Below are 18,984 nucleotides of genomic sequence, written 5' to 3'. Positions count from 1 at the left end.
ATCGTTCTAAAGTTGGACAGGTGACTATTAATTTTTGGAGCATAAGAAGCTTAAAGCACATGATATTGGCAAAGTACCAACTCTAAATGTCTTCAAGAAATACTCATTATTAATGGAATTCTTGTCTTCTAGAGCAAGGGTACAACACCTCTTGCTCCACCACCTAAACCTGTTCGAAGAAGATTAAAATCAGAAGATGAGTTAAGGCCAGAAGTTGATGAACACACACAAAAGACAGGTGTCTTAGCTGCTGTTCTTGCACCACAACCTTCTATTCCTAGGTAATCAAGTTTTTCTAAACACCCTTAATTACTTGGAACCAAAAGGATGACAATTAAAAATATCAAACTGAAAGAAATTGTGGTCAGATTAGTTCTTTAGTTGAACACAGGTTCTTAATTGTTCCTCTTGGAGAGTTTCTCATTTATGAATAGACAGAATATTATTCCCACTTTTTTCTCTTCTATTAAGTTCAATTTTATTTTAACACCCTATTGCAAGCCCTGAAAGAGATTTTTAAAAAATTAATTGGTATAGAATAACAGTGATATTTTAATTATGGTTGTTCTAGACCATGAATTGGCAGACTAGGGTTTATGAGCTAAAAAATCATCCCATGGCCTGTTTCTGTGTGGTCCATAAGCTAAGAATGGCTTTTATATTTTTGTAAAAGGGAGAAAAAAGAAAAAGAAGAGAAAAGAAACAAAGAACAATATGTTGCAGAAAACATATGGCCACAAAGCCTAAAATATTTACTATCTGGCCATTTATAGAATGCTTGTTCTAGACTAACTTAAACTCAGGTGATTCTACAGAAGAATAGTTAAGACAATAACAGTAATACTTAAGCTTCTGAAGCTCACATACTTCTGGTTAACCATTGAAACTGAGCAAGTGAGGCTGAGCTATGCTAATAAGACAAAGATGCTCCCTTGACTTTCTGGGCTTAGAGGTAGATGAGGGAAGAATGGAGAGAATCTAAAGATGAGAAATTAAGGTTATGGTTTTTTGTCCTTTTTATCTTCTCAGGTCTGTTGGGAAAGATAAGAAAGCTATTCAGGCATCAATTAGACGCAATAAAGAAACCAACACAGTTTTGGCCAGATTGAATAGTGAATTGCAGCAACAATTAAAGGTATTCTGAATCTTTACTTGGAAAGCTCCATGGACTCAGAGCATCTCAAGAGTTGAACTGAAACTTACAAGTGATCCGGGAATTCCTATGCTAGTATGAAACTTTCCATGTAGCAAGAGAAATATGTATCTAAGTGTTCTATAAACCTTTGGTATTAATATTAAAGGAAATTTTACATAGAGAAGAAATTTTATATTCTATTCTGGTATGATTGCCTTATCCTACATATATAAGGTATCATCATTTCTATAATGTTCCTTAACTTCCATAGTGAAACCTAAGAGAGGAAAGGTTATGACCTCTGGTACCTCCAAGATCACATACATGGCTCTGTACACTCTTATTTAATTGTAAAGTGATTTGAATATTGTTATTTTATCAAAGATAACTCATATTCTATTACAGGGACTTAAACAGGTCTAAAGAAGAGAGATTGGGAGCAATTTAGATCATCTTGCATGTGGAAAAGAAAAAACAAGCCTTTAAATAGAAATGGTGCTTATGGCCAGTGTGTACTTCTGTCATCTATACTTGAGAGGAATGGGTTTCTTGTTTCTTTCTTACTACTGACCATGATTTCTTTGAATCCCTGCGAATGAATATGAACAGCCAGAATCATTTATGATTCACCAACATTAGTAAGCATTCATATCTTATAAACCATTGGTTCTCAAACCTTCATGTGTATACAGTTAATCTGGGGTCACATTAAAGTGCAAATTCCAATTCATGTTAGGAATGGAGTGGGACCAAGAATTCTGCATTTCTAATAAGCTTCCTGGTGATGGAGATGCTGCTGGACTGTTGGCCTCACTTTGTGTAGCAAAGTTGTAAACCACAAAGATGAGAAGAGAGGCCATGGAAATGTAAAATAAATAATTAGTTCATTCCCATAACATTCTGTTCATTTCCCTCATCTAGCATCTGTCACACTGTCCAGGAATTATCTGTGGCACATTTGTTTCTCTGTCCTACTAAACTAAACTCACTGAGGGTAAATCCTGATCATTCCTGTCACTTCTGTTTAGGATGACCATATATTGTCCAGAACAAAATACTTGTGAGAGAAAAGAAGGAGGGATGTGTTATTATTTAGGCTAGGACATCAGAGGTAAACTGAGACTGTCCTAGGTAAACTTGTAATGATCTTGTCTCTGTCCCCAAAACCTAGCATTTAGGCATTTGACAAATGTCTATTGAATGAACCATATGCTTGTGTAACCCTTTGATCAGAGAAGATATTCATAGTTGTTCTATGATTAAGAATTTAGCCCACTGAAAAGGAAGAATGGAAAAGTAAGGACAAGCTTGCTAATACCCTACATTGAAGATGAAAATTTCGTTAATGCGTATTTTTCTGAAGAACTAAGAAAAACCATAGAATAGTATATAGGGGCTACTTTAAAAATCATGTTTCTCTTTATTTCTCAGAACAGGAAATAGGAGGTATAGTCCTAAACAGGAACAGGTAGTTTTGGTTAAAACATGATGCTATCAGTATAATGGAGAAAAAGAAGATAAGAAAGTAGATAATTTAAAATTTGCTGGCTATCTGAAAAGACTACTCAACATCAACAATGGTTAGAAATTCTAATTGCAAAATAAATGTACTCCTTGTGAAACTAAAACTTAAAATGGGGTTGAAGAGTTGCTGGGACCAGATCTAATTACCAGGGAAAAGAATCTATATTAACTGACTTAATCTCCAGTTACTGCAGTAGGTAGGCATCTGCAAAACTTTTGCATTAATAGTCATCATTTGCAACTATTGGCTTTTCTAATAACTCAAAAATATTGTATTACCCCTTATTTATGTAATAAAAAGAAAATATTTTAGTTAAGATCAAATTCTAATATATTTTAATATTAGATATATAAAGAAACTACACTTCTAAAGTGAAGTATTCTTTTAAAATATGAATAGCTGTCCCTTCCTTCTCTTCACAAATTTACATTGTTGTCTTGATACAGAGCTGTTTGTTAGATGTGCCTTCCTTTTTATATACTTTAAAATATAACTTGGCTTTCCATCTTTTTTAGGATGTTCTTGAGGAGAGAATTTCCCTGGAAGTTCAACTGGAACAACTCCGACCATTCTCTCACCTATAAAGCCAATTGCCGTTAACTGTGAACATACCCATTTTTAGGCGGTTCTGGGTTCAAGCCAATTTGGAGACCCAAACATTCAGCTCACTGCTTAATTCAACATTAAATTTTATGATTCTGTTTTGCCCTATATGTTCACCATTGTATTTAAGTGTCTTTTATTTTTTAATTTCAACAATAAAAGGGTCAGGATGACTTTTTCTGGAGGGTATATTGTGTTTGTTGGCACAGGCCACCCTTGTTAACTCCATAGCACCAGGAATACATAACATTGGTCCATTATACTTACATGGCCAAAACCTCACACTGATTTGATTTGTAGAATGGGCTTCTCAGTTACATCTCAAGCACAGACTCAGAAATATTTGCAAAAGTAGACAAAATCAAATTGTCAGTTTGTCTTTTAGATTTTATATTTTACATACAGTATCTATATTTGTTTTGTAAAAACCTTTACAATGAATTTCCCATTTTTTTATTTGAAGAACTATGTTGGGCAAGGCTTTCTTTAACCATACACTCTGCAGCAGTCCAGAGTTCTTGAGGATTTGTGCAGTTCTTCCAGACTTTGCCATGTCAGCTTGGGGAGTCAGATTTTCTGTTTTCCTTGTGAAAATTTTAGCCATTTTATCAGTGAATTAAAATGTTTTGTATGAGATTTTACTTCAGCAGTCATGTAAACTTATGAAATAGCTATGAAGACAGGCCTTTCTTAATTGTTCCCTAGAAGTGAAGGGAAAGTGTTGAAATCACAAACAGCATAAGTACCATTCACTTGCAAACAGCACCATTTTTGTATGATTTATGCACTTAACTCAGTTTATGCTCATCAGTCTCTTCAGAAATAATTTTAAAGTATATGATTTAAAACTTATAAGGATGTTAATTATTCAGAGAATAAATGGAAATTTTTTAAGATTTCTGGTTTACCTTTAGTGGCCTTGTCACTCGTTCCTTTGCCACATAGACAGGTTTTCCAGTTAACAGAGGTTCTGTCGTGCACCCTCTTCAAGGTGATATATTGTCTTAGGATTTGTTTTATATCATATGATATATACATTTTGATCACATTTGTGAATTTGCCTTCATTGCTGACTAACAGCAGATATTTCTTTTAATCATTTATTCTGTCTATGGGATCATGGATGTTAAACTGCATGGATATATCATAACAGAATCAGAAGTGTGCATTTACACTAATAAAACAGCACAAATATTTTAACTTTTGTATATTTTTTAACAAGAATTTAAATTTTTAAGTAGAAGGAATTTATATTTTCCTTGTTGAAAAAACAAAATGTTTAACAGAGCCCACTTCACAATCCTAGATGGTACTAGTAGATTTCCTTACCAAAGAATAATAGGAAGAAAGGAAACTGGCAATGGAAGGTTTTCAAGGCTGATATTTACCATTAAGCAAGCAAAAATAGTATGTTACTGCATACATCAGTTTCCAAGTGGCTAGTAGCTGATGGCTTCAGTTCGTTAAATAATTAAATGAAGGCTTTAAAGGTCCAGAAAACTACTTAACACTTATTTTGCTGTATTTCTTAAAATTGTCCCAATTTCTTCATTTTTATTCAGCTAAATTCCATTACAGGCAAGTTTTGCCAGGCTTCCATTTTTGTATTACAGAAGTGTTTTTCCCCCAAACAGCCTTCTAATTTTACAGTGTCACAAATTTGTAAACCTTCTTATTTGGAAAGTCTAAGAATTAAATTTTGCAACAAAAGAACACTTAAAAGTTACAGAAAATTTTTTAGTCTCTGTAGTGGTATATTTTTAATGCTCTCTGGAGTATTACATTCCTATTGAGGATATATGTGACAAGTTTTTGAGTAAATTGCCACTTATGTTTCTTATACATATTTTTAAATCAGTAATTATTTCATGAAAATGTTAAAGATGATTGGTAAATCACAACAAATTAAAATATTTCTCTAGACTGATCATTGAAGAAATACCTTTCATTCTGATTTTATTTTTGATCATAAAACAAAACTTTGAATACACAGTCTTTGTTTTGCTTAGGTTTTATCAGTCAGATTACTCTAAATTACACTGTCCATGAAAAATAACTACCAAAAGAAGTATTTTAAAATTTTGGACTCCAATTGTTCTTCTTGTACATTTCATATGATTAAGTATAGATGTTAAAGTTTACGTTAGGAAGAACCGTTATGGGTCACCCTAGTTCATCTTCCCAGCATCCATGACACAATCGTTCTGTTTCTTACTGGGTCTTCTGGAACAGTAAGTTCACACTGTCTGTCTTTGCTGGGGAGAATGGGCAGCCCTGATAACCTTCCTCAAGCCCAGTCTCACTGCCCCGTACTACTTCTGATTGTGTTTTGGAGTGCTGACAACCACAGGAACTTTTCATCCTCAACCTCTGTAGCACAAATCCATTCACATTTTGGACCTCGAAGAATAAATGCATTCTTGATATCTGTGAAAATATTTGAGGTACGTTAATTAATCTTTGCAGGTAGCAATCAGAAGAAATGGAGAAAGTATTTTGAAATTCAAGTACTGACCAAGTCATCTGTAAGAGTTTTTTGAAAACTAAGAGGGATTCAAACAAATCCAAATTCAATTTAGAATATAACTTCCTTAAACTACTGAGTAATTCAAATATAATCTTGTCTTTGTTTAATTGTAATTAGCAATTATTTTTAAAGACTCAATGATCAATGATATAATATTATTTCTTTGTCTCAGCCATTCCAGAAGGAACTAGAAGCATTACAGGTCTAAGAGTGACTTTAAATAGAGATGCTGAGAGGTAAACCTAAACAACCTTACTATGAGAGCCAATGACAGAGTTAAGCCACCTGCTTAGTGAATGCTCACTATCTATTAGGTTACAGAATGATGTTTTAACGTAGGGTAAGTATAGCCAGAGGTTACAGGTAACCTATTTTACCTGAGTTTGCTTTCTAGGTGGAAATACTTATTCCACAGTTGTTCATTTTTCTTAGGCTCAGATTTAAAATGGGATTGAAGCCAGTGGGAAACATCCCTTCTTAGATTAGTTCCTTCTCTGAGATCTTTGTTCCAGTTTTACCTTAAGTCCTGCCTTTACATGCAGTGAAAAATGTTGGAATGAGAGGTGTCGCATGCAGATTGTCTGGCCCAATGGAAATACAGGGAAGAGACAGGGATCTTACAGGCAGGGGAGGTCGAGTGTAGGAGACTAACTAAAAACAGGCACAGTAGTTTTAAGGATTTGTTTTTGTAATAAATGATACTTCTGTTGAAGTTATGAATGAAATGTTTTTTACTAAACAGTCTTTGCAAATCTGTTCATCCTCTCAAATATGAAAAATGGAAAGGTACAGTCGAATCTGTAATAATGAGTCCTAGTATAATGGAAAAGTAGTGGATAAAAAATCTAAGATTGTAGCATCTACAGGCAGTATAGAGAGTAGTGGTTAAAGGCTCCAGCTGTACTGTCAGACTGCTTCAGGGAACTCGCAGTGGTGTGGAGTCATGCCTCCCTTTGTGGTTTTTGAAAGCTATTCTAATGTCTAGGGTATATGTCTGACCATGCCAGAATTCCTCTCTTCTGCTGCTTTAGGTAGATGAAAGTTTACATTAATGAAATCCTAAAGATCTTTGGGAAATTATTTGCAAATTGGCAAATTATAATTCCAGTCCTTTTCTTACTCTACTATTTTACTAGTTAATGAGCTTTATATAATAGAGCTTTCTAAAGATATTTAACTCTAGGAAGGAAACGAATACGTACATTTGGAATCTGGAATATCTTCTACAAGTAACCTATGAAGGGCCACTGATGCAATGAACACATAGGTTGATTTTGAAGTCCTTTGAAATGGAGTATGAGATGTGCCCCGACTAGAAACAAGCAGTGCATCGTTGAAGAGGAAAAGCGTGAGATCACGGGTATGTTCATAGATCCTGTGTTAAAACGGAGAAGGGGCTGTTTTAGAAGGGTTATTACATAGGCATACCTAAGTGTTAGATAATTCACCATCTTTACATTGATAAACCAGTAGTCAAGACTTCTGTCCCACTACAGACCTTTTGAACGCTCACTAAAGTTCTCGTATATTTTTCCTGCTGGTGTGAGTAGACCCTTCTCTGTCTCAGACCAGTACTGTGGGTGGGCCTCAAGGTTCCTGGTGCAACGGTTTGAGCTTTCCTGCTGGACAAGTATTCAATGTGGGAACAACAAATGTTGAATTTCTCCTCCTTTATGACATGAATCATGCTAAAGCTGTGCTTTTAATTTCTTGCCAAGTTTGGTATTTTGTGTTTGATATATTTGGGTGATCTGGGAAAAGTAAATTTTTGGGTTTCATCTTTAAGGGTAACAGATTGGGATAGAGAAAGACACAGAACCAGTGTGGTACCTGAAGTCGAAAAGCACAGCAATTAACTACTAAATAGGAAATAGAAAATCTTCTAATTGGAGAGATTTTGATAGGTAATTTTGATTGGAGGGAAATTGATAGGTAAATTAATATACTTTGTCAATATGAAAGGTTGGAATTAAGTAGCTCTTCATCTATGGTTGCTGTCATGGTCAACTATAGGGGTATTTATCAACAGGCAAAATGAGGTGTCCTCAACCTCCATACAGAGCCTCAGTGTGGTGGAGCTGGTCACTGGGTGAGGCAGGTAGCCCTGAACGCCAAGCTGGGCCATCTGGTGCGAGTGCCCAGTAGAGCACTGAGTGACGCTGTGTTAGGGGGGCACTTGGAGGAGTGCCACCCCCCACATACCAGGAGTGGCTGAGTGCAACAGGCTCTGTTTTGATGGAGAATAACCAAAAAATTTTTTTTCTCTGGTAAGTATCAAGCAAACTTTAGTTATTCTAGGGAAGAGAATCAATTTACAGGCTTGTTCAGAGGAAGTCTCTTATTTTTTATCTTCAACATCTTTAATTTTTAAATTGTCTATTTAGATACACATACAGTTTTACTTTAATGCTAATGTGACATCAGTCCATACCATTGGGTTTTCTATGTGTACTTCTTTTTTGGTTTTTGTTTTTCTTGGCTCACCCCTCCACTCAGGTCACCCAAGCTAGGTTCTATCTACACTTTTTTTTTAACCTGCTCAGGTAATCACACACGTAAGTACATGTATACGTATCTATTTACAGGTAGGTTGAAGGGCCCCCACCAGTAAAATGGCAAACTTCCAGCTTCTCTTCGGGGACTTCAGTACCCGCCGGTGCCACCTGAAGCCCAATCACCTCTCGCCCCCCTCCCAATCCCAGCACCTAGCCAACAGCCACCAGCCCCGTAGAAGTGACACCTCAATCAATTCATACCCCTTCCTATATAACCCAGCACCTTTCCCTAATAAAGCGGAATTCTCCGGTGAATTGCTGCTGTGTGTCGCTCCTTTCCTTTCATTGGTGCCGAAACCCGGGAGACGGGACACCCCAACTGGGCCCGTCTTCCCCCCGACACCAGCAGCAGCTTGCCCTCGTCCTCTTTTTCCGGCGCTGGCTCATCACACTCACCACTCCTCTCTGGCCTTTAGGTAAGTTTTCCCCCTGGAGTGGGCCACTCTTCCCCGAGCTATTGCAGCGCCATTGACCGTGATCGTCCGGCAAGGCCCTGACGCTCGGGGATGAGGAGGGAACTCTCCCCGCCTCAGGCCCTCACGGCTGCAGCAGACTCTCAGGCCCCCCTCCAACAGCCATAAACGAGGTGACTCCTTTGCGGATGAGAACGCTCCCTTTCCCCGCCCCCTCCTCCTTCTGTTCCGTCCGCCGAAATCTGTTCTGTCTGCTGAAAATGCCTAGCGCTAGGTACCTCGGGACTCTGGCACTCTGCCTTCTTAGGGAAGTCTGGGTGACGACCCACACTTCCTAAGAAATTCCAACTCGTATATGAGTTTCCGCAGACCACCAAGGATCATCGGGGACGCCCTTTGTCGCCTTGCGGTCTGCTTCCAGTCCGAGGATCTCCGTTCGTCTTCCCCTGTCTGCCTCCTTCTCTGTCCTTTAGCCATGGGAGCCTCCTCATCCCTCCCTGAATGTTCACCTCTTGAATGCCTGCTTAAGCATCTGGCTACCCTCTCCCTGACGCCTGATATAAAACCAAAACTTCTCCGTAAATATTGCTCCCAAGATTGGCCGACATACCCCCTAGACAATAACAATCAATGGCCCACAGGGGGGACTCTTGATCCTAACATCACTCGCGATCTTTTTAACTACTGCCAGCGCCTGAAAGAATGGAAGGAGATTCCCTATATCGAAGCTTTCCGCCTCCTCTCCCCCGCCCCCTCCCAAGTTCTCCTAGCCTGCAAGCCGCCGCCCCCACAGAAGCCTCCCGTTCACGCCCCCTTCTCCTACAACAGCCCTTCTCCCTTCCTTCCCAACCATCTCCTCCCCCATCTCACCTCCTCCGCCTTCGTCCCCCGCAGATTAAGCCTGAGCCTTTCAGCCCCCCCTTTAACTAGGTCCCAGGAGCCTCCTCCGTCTTTGCCCTCATCACCTATTTCTCCCCTGTTAGGGACCGCCTTTGTCTTCTCACATGTTTGTAGAGAGAATGGGAAAGCACCTTCCCCCATGTCTGAACGCAGCATGTTAAAGCACAAGCTAGAGAACAACCGGTGCAGTCCTTAGAAGTTATCTGCCCACAAAAACATATCTTGCCAAGACTCCTCACTCTGAAAATAGGGAGACCTTGAAGATGTGTAGAAACACCACCCCTGCTTCTAGCTATGCCCTTCCCCCACTTGCCCATGTGGCAGGAATGGAGAACAAAGAACATTCTGTTTACGCATTCCATAAGCAACTAACTGGAGCCCTGCTGTAGCTCAGTTAGTAGAGCATGGGACTCTTAACCTCAGAGTCATGAGTTCAAGCCCAACTAGAGCGGCAGAGGCAAGCACCTGGGCTGCTAGCTGGTGACATGTGGGTCCGATTCTATCTTTATTTTCTTTGCCCCCTGTCTGCACTTCAGGACCTGCTCGACTAAGCATGGCTAGACCATGTCACTCCCCCACAGACTGAGCCAGAACCCTTCAGTCCCCCTCAGACTCGGTCCCGAGGGCCTCCCAAAATTATCGCCCCCCTCTGGGAGGTAGCAAGATCCAAAGGCATCGTGCGCGTTCATGTCCCTTTCTCCTTAAGAGATTTAGCCCAACTAGAGAAACGCCTAAGTTCCTTTTCCACTGATCCCACGACATACATCAGGGAGTTTCAATGGACCCTCCAGTCTTACAGCCTCACACATCATGACATTTTCATGCTCCTGGCCAATACTCTCCTCCCTGAAGAGCGTAGACGAGTTTGGGGACTTCGCCCAAACGCACGCTGCCGAAACCCACAGGACTGACCCCACCTATCCCCCTGGCCCCACTGCTGTCCCCGAACAAGACCCACACTGGGATTTTAACACCGCCGTAGGTCTCCGCTCTCGAGATATTTTTGCCTCCTGCTTAATAGCAGGTCTGAAAAAGGCAGCTCGTAAAGTAGTCAATTTTCAAAAGCTCCAAGACATAATTCAAAAGAGAGATGAAACGCCCTCCGAGGTCTTAGACAGACTCACTCAAGCCCTATTACAGTATACCAGCCTGGACCCAGAAACACCTAAAGGAAGACATGTCCTTATGACATACTTCCTAGCTCAAAGCTACCCCGACATTAAAGCTAAACTCAAAAAGTTAGAACAGGGCCCGCTACCCCACAGACTGAGATCCTAACAGTGGCCTTTAAAGTCTTCCATAACCGGGAGGAGGAGAAAGAACGCTGTAAACAAAAGGCTGATCAGGCCAATTTCCAGATGTTGGCCCAGCTGATAAAACCACAACCTGGGCGCCCCTCTACAAACAAGCCACCCCCCAGGAGCTTGTTTCAAGTGCGGAAAAAAGGGACATTGGTCAAGGGTATGCTCTTCCCCCAGATCTCCTACCACCCCATGCCCCAGATGCCACAAAAAGGGCCACTGGGGGTCTGATTGTCCAACCACCCGAAGGGGAGGCTGGACGAACAACTCCCATCCTAAGCCCGCCATAGTGGGGCTGGCAGAAGATTGATGGGGCCCGGGGGCTTCTCGCCCGACCATTTCCATCACCAAACAGGAGCCCAGGGTTACTTTAACAGTAGACGGTCGCCCCATCTCCTTCCTCCTAGATACAGGAGCCACCTTCTCAGTCTTGCAAGAATACCGGGGCCCTACCACGCCAGCCATTACTCCTATAGTCGGGGTAGGAGGTAAACAGATTTTCCCATTCAAACCCCCCCCCTTTTATGCACAATCCTAGACAATCCCATACCTTTCTCCCACTCCTTCCTGGTTATGCCCCAGTGTCCCATCCCTTTACTAGGACGAGACATCCTTTCCCTCCTCCACGTTTCCATAACTATATCCACTCCCACAGCCCCCAGTACTCCCTCTCTGATGGCCCTCATAGCCGACGACCCCCCTCTACACAATGAAAGCTCCGGTTCCGCCCTCATACACCCTGTAAATCCCAAAGTTTGGGAAATTACAAGCTCCTCCGTGGCCCTATGTCCCCCTGCCTCTATCAAATTACGTGACCCCTCTCAGTATATCTGTCAGGCACAATACCCCCTAACCACTTCAGCCCTCATAAGCCTCCAACCCATCATTCAAGATCTCTTAAACAAAAATTACCTCAGACCCACTCACTCCCCATTTAATACCCCCATATTAGCTGTTAAAAAAACCAATGGATCTTTCCGCCTTGTCCAAGCCTCATCAACATGGCCGTTGTCCCTATCCATCCCTTAGTTCCAAGTCCATACAGCCTTTTATCGCAGATCCCTGCCTCAGCATCCCACTTCTCAGTCCTAGATCTCAAGGACCCATTTTTCTATCCCTCTAGACCCCTGCTCCCAAGATTTTTTCATCTTCACCTGGACGGACCCATACACAAGACATTCTGAACAACTCACTTGGACAGTTTTGCCACAAAGCTTCCGAGATAGTCCCCATATTTTTAGACAGGTCCTAGCTCAGGACCTCAAACAGTTTCATCATGATCACTCCAAGTCCACCTTATTACAATACATCTTCTACTCTGCAGTCTCTCGTGGGAACAGTCTCAACTTGACACTGCCTCCCTACTTAACCTTCTAGCTTCCAGAAGTTACCGAGTATCCCCCGTCAAAGCTCAAATCTCTTCCCCTCCTGTCACTTACCTCAGATTCCTTCTATCTCAACAAAGAAAGTCCACTACCTTAGACAGAAAATGGCTCCTCTCTGACCTGCCCATTCCCAAAACCAAGACAGAAATCCTTTCCTTTCTAGGCCTGGCTAGATATTTTAGAGCATAGATCCCTAACTTCTCCCTGCACCCTGTTGGCAAGACCCCTATACGACCTCAGCAAGAGCCCCCCTAAAAAACCATTATCCTCCTCACCCCGACACTCCTTCATTAAGCTCCGTCAAGCCCTTGTGGAAGCCCCAGCTCTCCATCTTCCTGATTTGTCGAAGCCCTTCTCATTATACATTCATGAGAGGTCCAGTCAAGCTCTAGGAGTCCTAGGCCAATATTATGGCCCATCCTTTGCCCCAGTAGCTTATCTCTCCAAGCAATTAGACCCCACAGTTCGGAGATGGGCCCCCTGCCTACGAGCATTAGCCGCTAGACAGCTCTTGCAGAAAGAAGCTCATAAACTGACATTCAGGGCGCCCCTTACCATTCTGTCCCCACATCACCTAAAAGATCTCTTAACCTACAAAAGTTTACAGACTCTCCCTCCCTCCAGACTCCTCACCTTACTGTCCTCTTTCCTCCAAAATCCCATTCACCCCCTTTGCCATCCATACCCGTATCATGACTTTTTCCTCCTTTACTGCTCTCTCGCTTTTTTTTCCTCATTCCTATTGTCTTCCCCACCACCCCAGGCTCCTTTGTATGGCGATTCAAAGTCAGACAGACTTACACACAGCATCAGACAAAAGTTACTGCCCTCATTGCCACACCAGACTGCCCTCTGAAAGCTGCTCTGAGCCTTTATACCTCCACTTTCCTCCCTCCACCGAAGTGTTCACTAGCAGCTACCCTTATTCTCCCTACCTCTGCTTCCTCTATGACCAAAAACAAGCCTATTGCAGGCGACGGCCAGACACCTACAGGAGATGTCCCTACTGGTCTTGCGCCATTCACTACATGAGTAACTTCCAGTACCCACAGTATTACTCCTCCAACCATTTCATGAAATATCCCAACGGCTCATTCTCCTTATCAATCCCAGATCCCTGGGACTCTCGATGGGCCGCCGGAGTCACAGCCTCAGTTTACTACAGGGGGTCCTTGACCGCCCACGGTACCCTTCATATCTCTCGAAAGTATGTTCCCTCTCATTCCCAGATCTCTCAAGTTGCATCAGATAGCAGACATTCCGAAAAAGTCATTATCCAAACTCTTGACGGCGCCTCTTCATCTTCTTATCCCCGCCCCTCTTCCCACGTCTCCTACTCTTCATTACAGCTCATTCAGGACACCATCTTTCTCAACCACACCCTTAACACCGCCAATTGTTTCTTGTGTGCATCACTACAGCGTCCACTGCTGGCTGCCTTGACCCTTAATATTTCCAACTACTACTTCCATGCAGAAAGACAACCCCTCTGCCCCCTGGCAGACATACCCCTATGAGAACCAGAATACGCAGATAATCTCACCATCCACCACTGTGTAGGCCCAACTCTACCCCCCTCCAGTGCACTTCACTGCCTCTCTATCTACACCCCTATCTCCAGCTCTAAGATTTTTACGCAACCGGGACACTTCTTTTGGTGTAATGGCAGTCTTTTCAACTCACTTGCCTCTCATCTCCGATACACCCTGCATTCTCGTCACCCTAATCCCACAGTTAACACTTTACAGCATGGCAGAATTCCTTGAGCTCCAACCTCCCTTGCTCTTGCGCACAAAAAGAGCTGCTTTCCTTCCCATCATGGTCAGTAGCACTTTGATCACCTCACCCACTGGGGCAGGGTTTTCGGGAGAAGCCTTGGGTCACTCTCTATGGGCAGTTAGAGATCTCAACGCCAAACTTGAGGGAGCCCTGACATCCACTGCCGATTCCCTAGCCTCTCTCCAAAGACAGGTCACTTCGCTAGCTAAAGTCACCCTTCAAAACCGGGGGGCCCTAGATCTGCTTACAGCCGAGAAGGGCGGCACCTGCATCTTCCTCTGGGAAGAGTGCTGCTATTACATCAACGAATCCGGCATTGTAGAAACTGACATCACCAAACTCACTGACCTTGCCTCCAGTCTCCACTCTGCTTCCAATTCCAACCCATTCTCGTCAATACTAACAAACCCCCTCCTCACCTGGCTCTGGCCCATTGCAGGCCCCATAATAATCATTCTTCTCGCCTGTCTCTTCTTACCCTGTATAATAAAGTTCATCAAATCCCAAGTCAGAAAAATCTCTAATCAAGCTTTCAACCAGCTTTTACTCAGGAACTACCAGCTTCTGGCCACAGAAGATCCCTCACCCTCACGTGACCTCCTCACCACATGCTGAGATGGACCTCTCTCTCCACTGGAAACTGTTCCTGGAAACAATAGCTGCAGACGCCTGGCTCCTGACACCCATATCCTCTTGGCACCATTGGAATCAACAGGTCCTCAACCTATGGTTACAGGGAACCTTCATTGATTTCCAAACCTGAAGAAGTCCACATCTACTCATCCTTACTGTGGGGAGTCCTATCAACCCTTTCCTCCCAATCCTCAAGCCCTCACTCCCTTCTCCACCCCTGTTCAGCAGGAAGCAGCCAGAGAGAAAGCAACGTCCACAACCCCATAGAGGAGAAAGCGGGGAATGAAGGGCCCCCACCAGTAAGATGGCAAACTTCCGGCTTCTCTTCGGGGTCCTCAGTTCCCACCAGCGCCACCTGAAGCCCAATCACCTCTCGCCCCCCTCCCAATCCCAGCACCTAGCCAACAGCCAACAGCCCCCTAGAAGTGACACCTCAATCAATTCATACCCCTTCCTATATAACCCAGCACCTTTCCTTTCATAGGTTGCCATTACTTTACAAATATAATCAACACTTTTTTTTCTTGTTTTCTCATCAGCAGAAACCACTTCAAGTTAATTGGTATGGCGTTCATTCATTCTTAGTGGCCAAATGGTACTTCATAGTGTGAATGGGCTATCATTTATTAAACTCTTCCCCTTCTGACAGGCATTTGCCTTGTTTACAGACCTGGGTCTCTTTCTTCCCTTCCTCTCCCCCTCTTATTAGTTCATTCTTTATTGCCACTGGACCAATGTTAGAATAGATTGATCCTTACATATAAAATTCCTTACACGTGCTGCTGTTTGTATCAGGATTCCTAAGGGTACGATTGATTGCTCAAAGGATTTATATATTTTTTCAAGGACTTCAAGTTGTTCTCCCCATAAAAGCTGCTGTAACTCACACTTAGAATTCACTTTGTATAATAATAGCTCTGATTTGTACATAGTACAAATCAGAATTACCTGTGCATCTGAATTACCTGGAGAATTTGTTAAAATGTAAATTCTGATTCAATAGAACTAGAATAGCCTGAGAATCTGCATTTCTAACAGCTCCCTGGTGATAATGATACACAGGCCACATTTTGGCTACAGGAACTCAAGTTATTTATTAGTTAAAACCATGAGCTGGGCAGAGGACTGGATAAGGGAGTTAGACATTTTCGAGGAGTTTTATACTTAAGGTTCAGCTATTTGGAGAGTGTTACGGAGTACAGATTGTGTTAGCTGTGTGGATAAACAGAAATGCAGTGGTCACTCAACTGGTAGAGCCAACTTCTATTTCACACATTTCCTCCCCTTCTCTGTGTGGTTATGGTTTAGGCTGGAAGGAATGGGATGCTTCGCATATAATGATATCCTACAAGAAATAATGTAGATCAAGTTGGTAGGTTATTCTGACAATGAAGCATAAGGGAAAGGAAGCAAGAAAGGCCGAGGTTACATTTTTAAGTATGTGTAGTGGGCTACATGTAGTGAGTGGCCGCAATTTAAATAAGCAGAAAAGCTCCCCCATGTTCTTGTCCCCTTTTTTGGCAGAATATCACTGATGGAAACAATTATTTCCCCTACTATACCAGTTTAGAAAATGTTAAAGTAATAATAAAACTGCCATTTTATCTGAACTATCAGGGAATGTGCCTTATAAAGGGTGCTTTAAAGAAATGCTTTTGAAAAGGGTGTTTGTTTTGGTAAATAGATACTCAGTTTTTTTCCTTTGGAAGGGACAACATCAAGAGTAGAGGTAAATGAAAAAGAATTACAGTTTTGTGACCCACTTTGAAGGTATGTGATTGGCCCAGGGAAGGGAGGGAGCAGGCATATTAACTCAGCCTTGGAGTTGAGACCACCTGTTATCAGAGGAGATAAATACACTCAAAGAGGCCTTTGTCATTTCAATCTGATTATTAGAGTGCTATTTAAAAATACATATAAATCTTAGTTTTATCTAGAAAACATTTTCAGAAGCCATTTATAAAATTAAGCCTCCCAGGATCAACAATTTTCATTCAAAGACAAAAAACCCCAGAATCTTTAAAAAAAAATTTAACAATTATTCTACATACGCAAAAGCAAATAATTTCACCTTTTATATTTGATATAATGGAGCAGCTGAAGTGGAAACTATGGATTCTACTAGGGTTCCAGAAAGCTACTTCTCACATACTAAAGAGCCAATGCCAAGGGTAGTTTTTTTCCCTGAATTTGGATAGAATTTCTTTTGTTACAAATATGTTCAATGACTCGGCAAAATGGAACAGGTCTACTATAGTTTAAATTGGTAATGCTATTCTAGAAGTGCTTTATTGTTTAACCATGGCACTACCCAGTCCAAAAGTCAAATTACCCAATTTATATAAATACATAAAACTTCAAAAAGGAATTTCAGAACACAACCTTTGACTTGGACAGCATTATGTTCTGTGAACTGATCTGAGCCCAAACGGTTTATCACTTAGCTCCCTCTACATCCACACTCTGATTGGTGGTCCATAGTGGCTTTTTGGGTCCCCAGGATAAGAGTCAGTTCAGAGCCAGAGTCCAGGATCTCTGAGAACTCTGGGTATTTACCTTTCCCCAGTGCATACATAGCTGGCCTGGTAAATGATTGTAGGTCCCTTTGAATATGGCTAAAAGTTCACAGTATGCATTTTTGGCAGCATAGTAGGGTTTTTCCTGAAAAGGTCTCTAGGACTGAGAAGTGGATGGCTACATTTGGTGATTCAATGTTGTGCCACCATTCACCAGTCCTGGAGCACTCCACTGTTTGCACCTTTGCACCAAGTGTGAGAAGGAGGAATAAAGAGCATGCTTAAAACAAGTTAAGCATGAAAATAGGTGTTTCTGAAAAAACAATACTATATAAGTTTGAAGGTATATAATGTATTATAAAAGCTTAACAAACCCCAAACTCCATGGGCTATGTTCACAGAAGGACAAATGCCTCCAAATTTCCAAGCTCTAAAATGCTGACTTCATCTCTACCCCAGAGTAGACTTTTCCATTCCTAATATAAATATCAACTTGTTTTTCTGTGTCACAGCTCTTGTTTATGAGTAATTTGTTTAATACTAGCTGCTATGTTAGGGAGTTTATTATGAGGTAGGCCTGGTTCATCTTTCCACCTGCTGGTCTAAATCAGTGGGTAGAGCACTAAGACCTGGACTTGAATTGCAGACCAGCACTTATTCTGGTACCTCGGACAACTTACATAAGTCCAGGTTACCACCCAAGAGGTGATTTCAGTCCTACCTGCCTCCCCAAGTGATGGTAATAGCAAATGAGAGAATTTAAAATATATGGTGAACTATAAAGTATAATAGTCATGTGAGTATTGTATATAAATATAAGAAGAGTTTCCTCTAGATTTCCTTGAGAGTCATGGGAATGACATTTCTTGGGTTTTATGTGACTTTCTAAAATGACAGAAAACAAGGTTACAGTCTAAATAGTCTGTAATATCTTTTGGAATAGGACTCTGTTTTGCATTTACTTAATTTCAAATATTAATGTAATATTGTATTTATTGCTTGGCAAGTCACTGAGATAGTGCCTCTTTAAATGTAAGTGTAATTCTCATAATTAAAGTGTGATTTAGTATTCTCCCATTATCCTCAAATTCTCAAATTTACTCTGTTGTCCAAATACAGAAGATAGAAGCCTAAATTCTAGTAATTGAGGCCTCTCATTTCTGGTTGGACATATAAAGAGCTGGAAATCATGACTTCCATCATCACAACAGCAAAGCAGCTGAAAAACTCAGAATCAACAACTCTTCTTAGATCCACCAGAAAATTGAGGTCACAAGGCAAACCAACACCCCAAAAGCTAGAGAGACATGCTGATACAGACAATCACAGCTTACTAGAAGCAGCAACTGCCTGCTGGATCAGCATCAGGTAAGAATACTTAAAGAATAATTGATTGATTGCTAGAGGCGGACTATGTACCAGTTTAAAAGGTTAGAAACTGGAGGCCTAGCCATAAGGGAATCTCCTTTCCCTGCTTGCATAAGTTTAAAACTTAATGAGTTTTATTTGGAGGAGCCCCACCAGGTTCTCACTCTGAAGATGTAAGAAAAATCGCCTTATTCTTCATGATGAAGGGGAGGGGAAAACTAACCATTTTGAATCATGCCCAGAGAGTTCTATTCCCTTTAACAAAGGCCTACTTTCAAGGGAAACTTTTACCAGAAATAACCAATATAGGGAAAGGGAAATACTCAACTCCATCTCCCACTAGC

The 18,984-nt window shown here is 41.5% G+C and overlaps 2 protein-coding genes across 14 annotated transcripts in view; one reads left to right on the top strand and one right to left on the bottom strand.

Annotated features, from left to right (window-relative positions):
- The window catches only part of REPS1 (RALBP1 associated Eps domain containing 1), an 86,357-nt gene extending 82,921 nt beyond the window's left edge, over positions 1 to 3,436 (top strand). For 7 of the 8 annotated variants that reach the window (XM_073219666.1, XM_073219665.1, XM_073219669.1 and 4 more), the window contains 3 exons: positions 133 to 281; positions 1,030 to 1,135; positions 3,176 to 3,436. In XM_073219666.1, the coding sequence (XP_073075767.1) occupies positions 133 to 281; positions 1,030 to 1,135; positions 3,176 to 3,244 (324 nt within the window). In that variant the 3' untranslated portion in view covers positions 3,245 to 3,436. Of the gene's footprint in view, positions 1 to 132; positions 282 to 1,029; positions 1,136 to 1,540; positions 1,774 to 3,175 lie in introns of all 8 variants that reach the window. The other variant, XR_012124277.1, reaches the window with a different exon arrangement.
- Positions 3,437 to 4,278: 842 nt separating this feature from the next.
- Positions 4,279 to 18,984, bottom strand: part of ECT2L (epithelial cell transforming 2 like) — a 79,671-nt gene continuing 64,965 nt past the window's right edge. For all 6 annotated transcript variants that reach the window (XM_073219657.1, XM_073219656.1, XM_073219659.1 and 3 more), the window contains 2 exons: positions 6,993 to 7,165; positions 4,279 to 5,690 (listed from right to left, as the gene is read on the bottom strand). In XM_073219657.1, coding sequence (XP_073075758.1) covers positions 5,563 to 5,690; positions 6,993 to 7,165 — 301 coding nt within the window. In that variant the 3' untranslated portion in view covers positions 4,279 to 5,562. The remainder of the gene's footprint in view (positions 5,691 to 6,992; positions 7,166 to 18,984) is intronic.

The sequence above is a fragment of the Manis javanica genome, chromosome 13, assembly GCF_040802235.1.
Source record: "Manis javanica isolate MJ-LG chromosome 13, MJ_LKY, whole genome shotgun sequence".
Taxonomy (NCBI): Eukaryota; Metazoa; Chordata; class Mammalia; order Pholidota; family Manidae; genus Manis; species Manis javanica.
The sequence above is the reverse complement of the archived record's forward strand: the minus strand, read 5'-3'. Positions and strand labels throughout refer to the sequence as shown.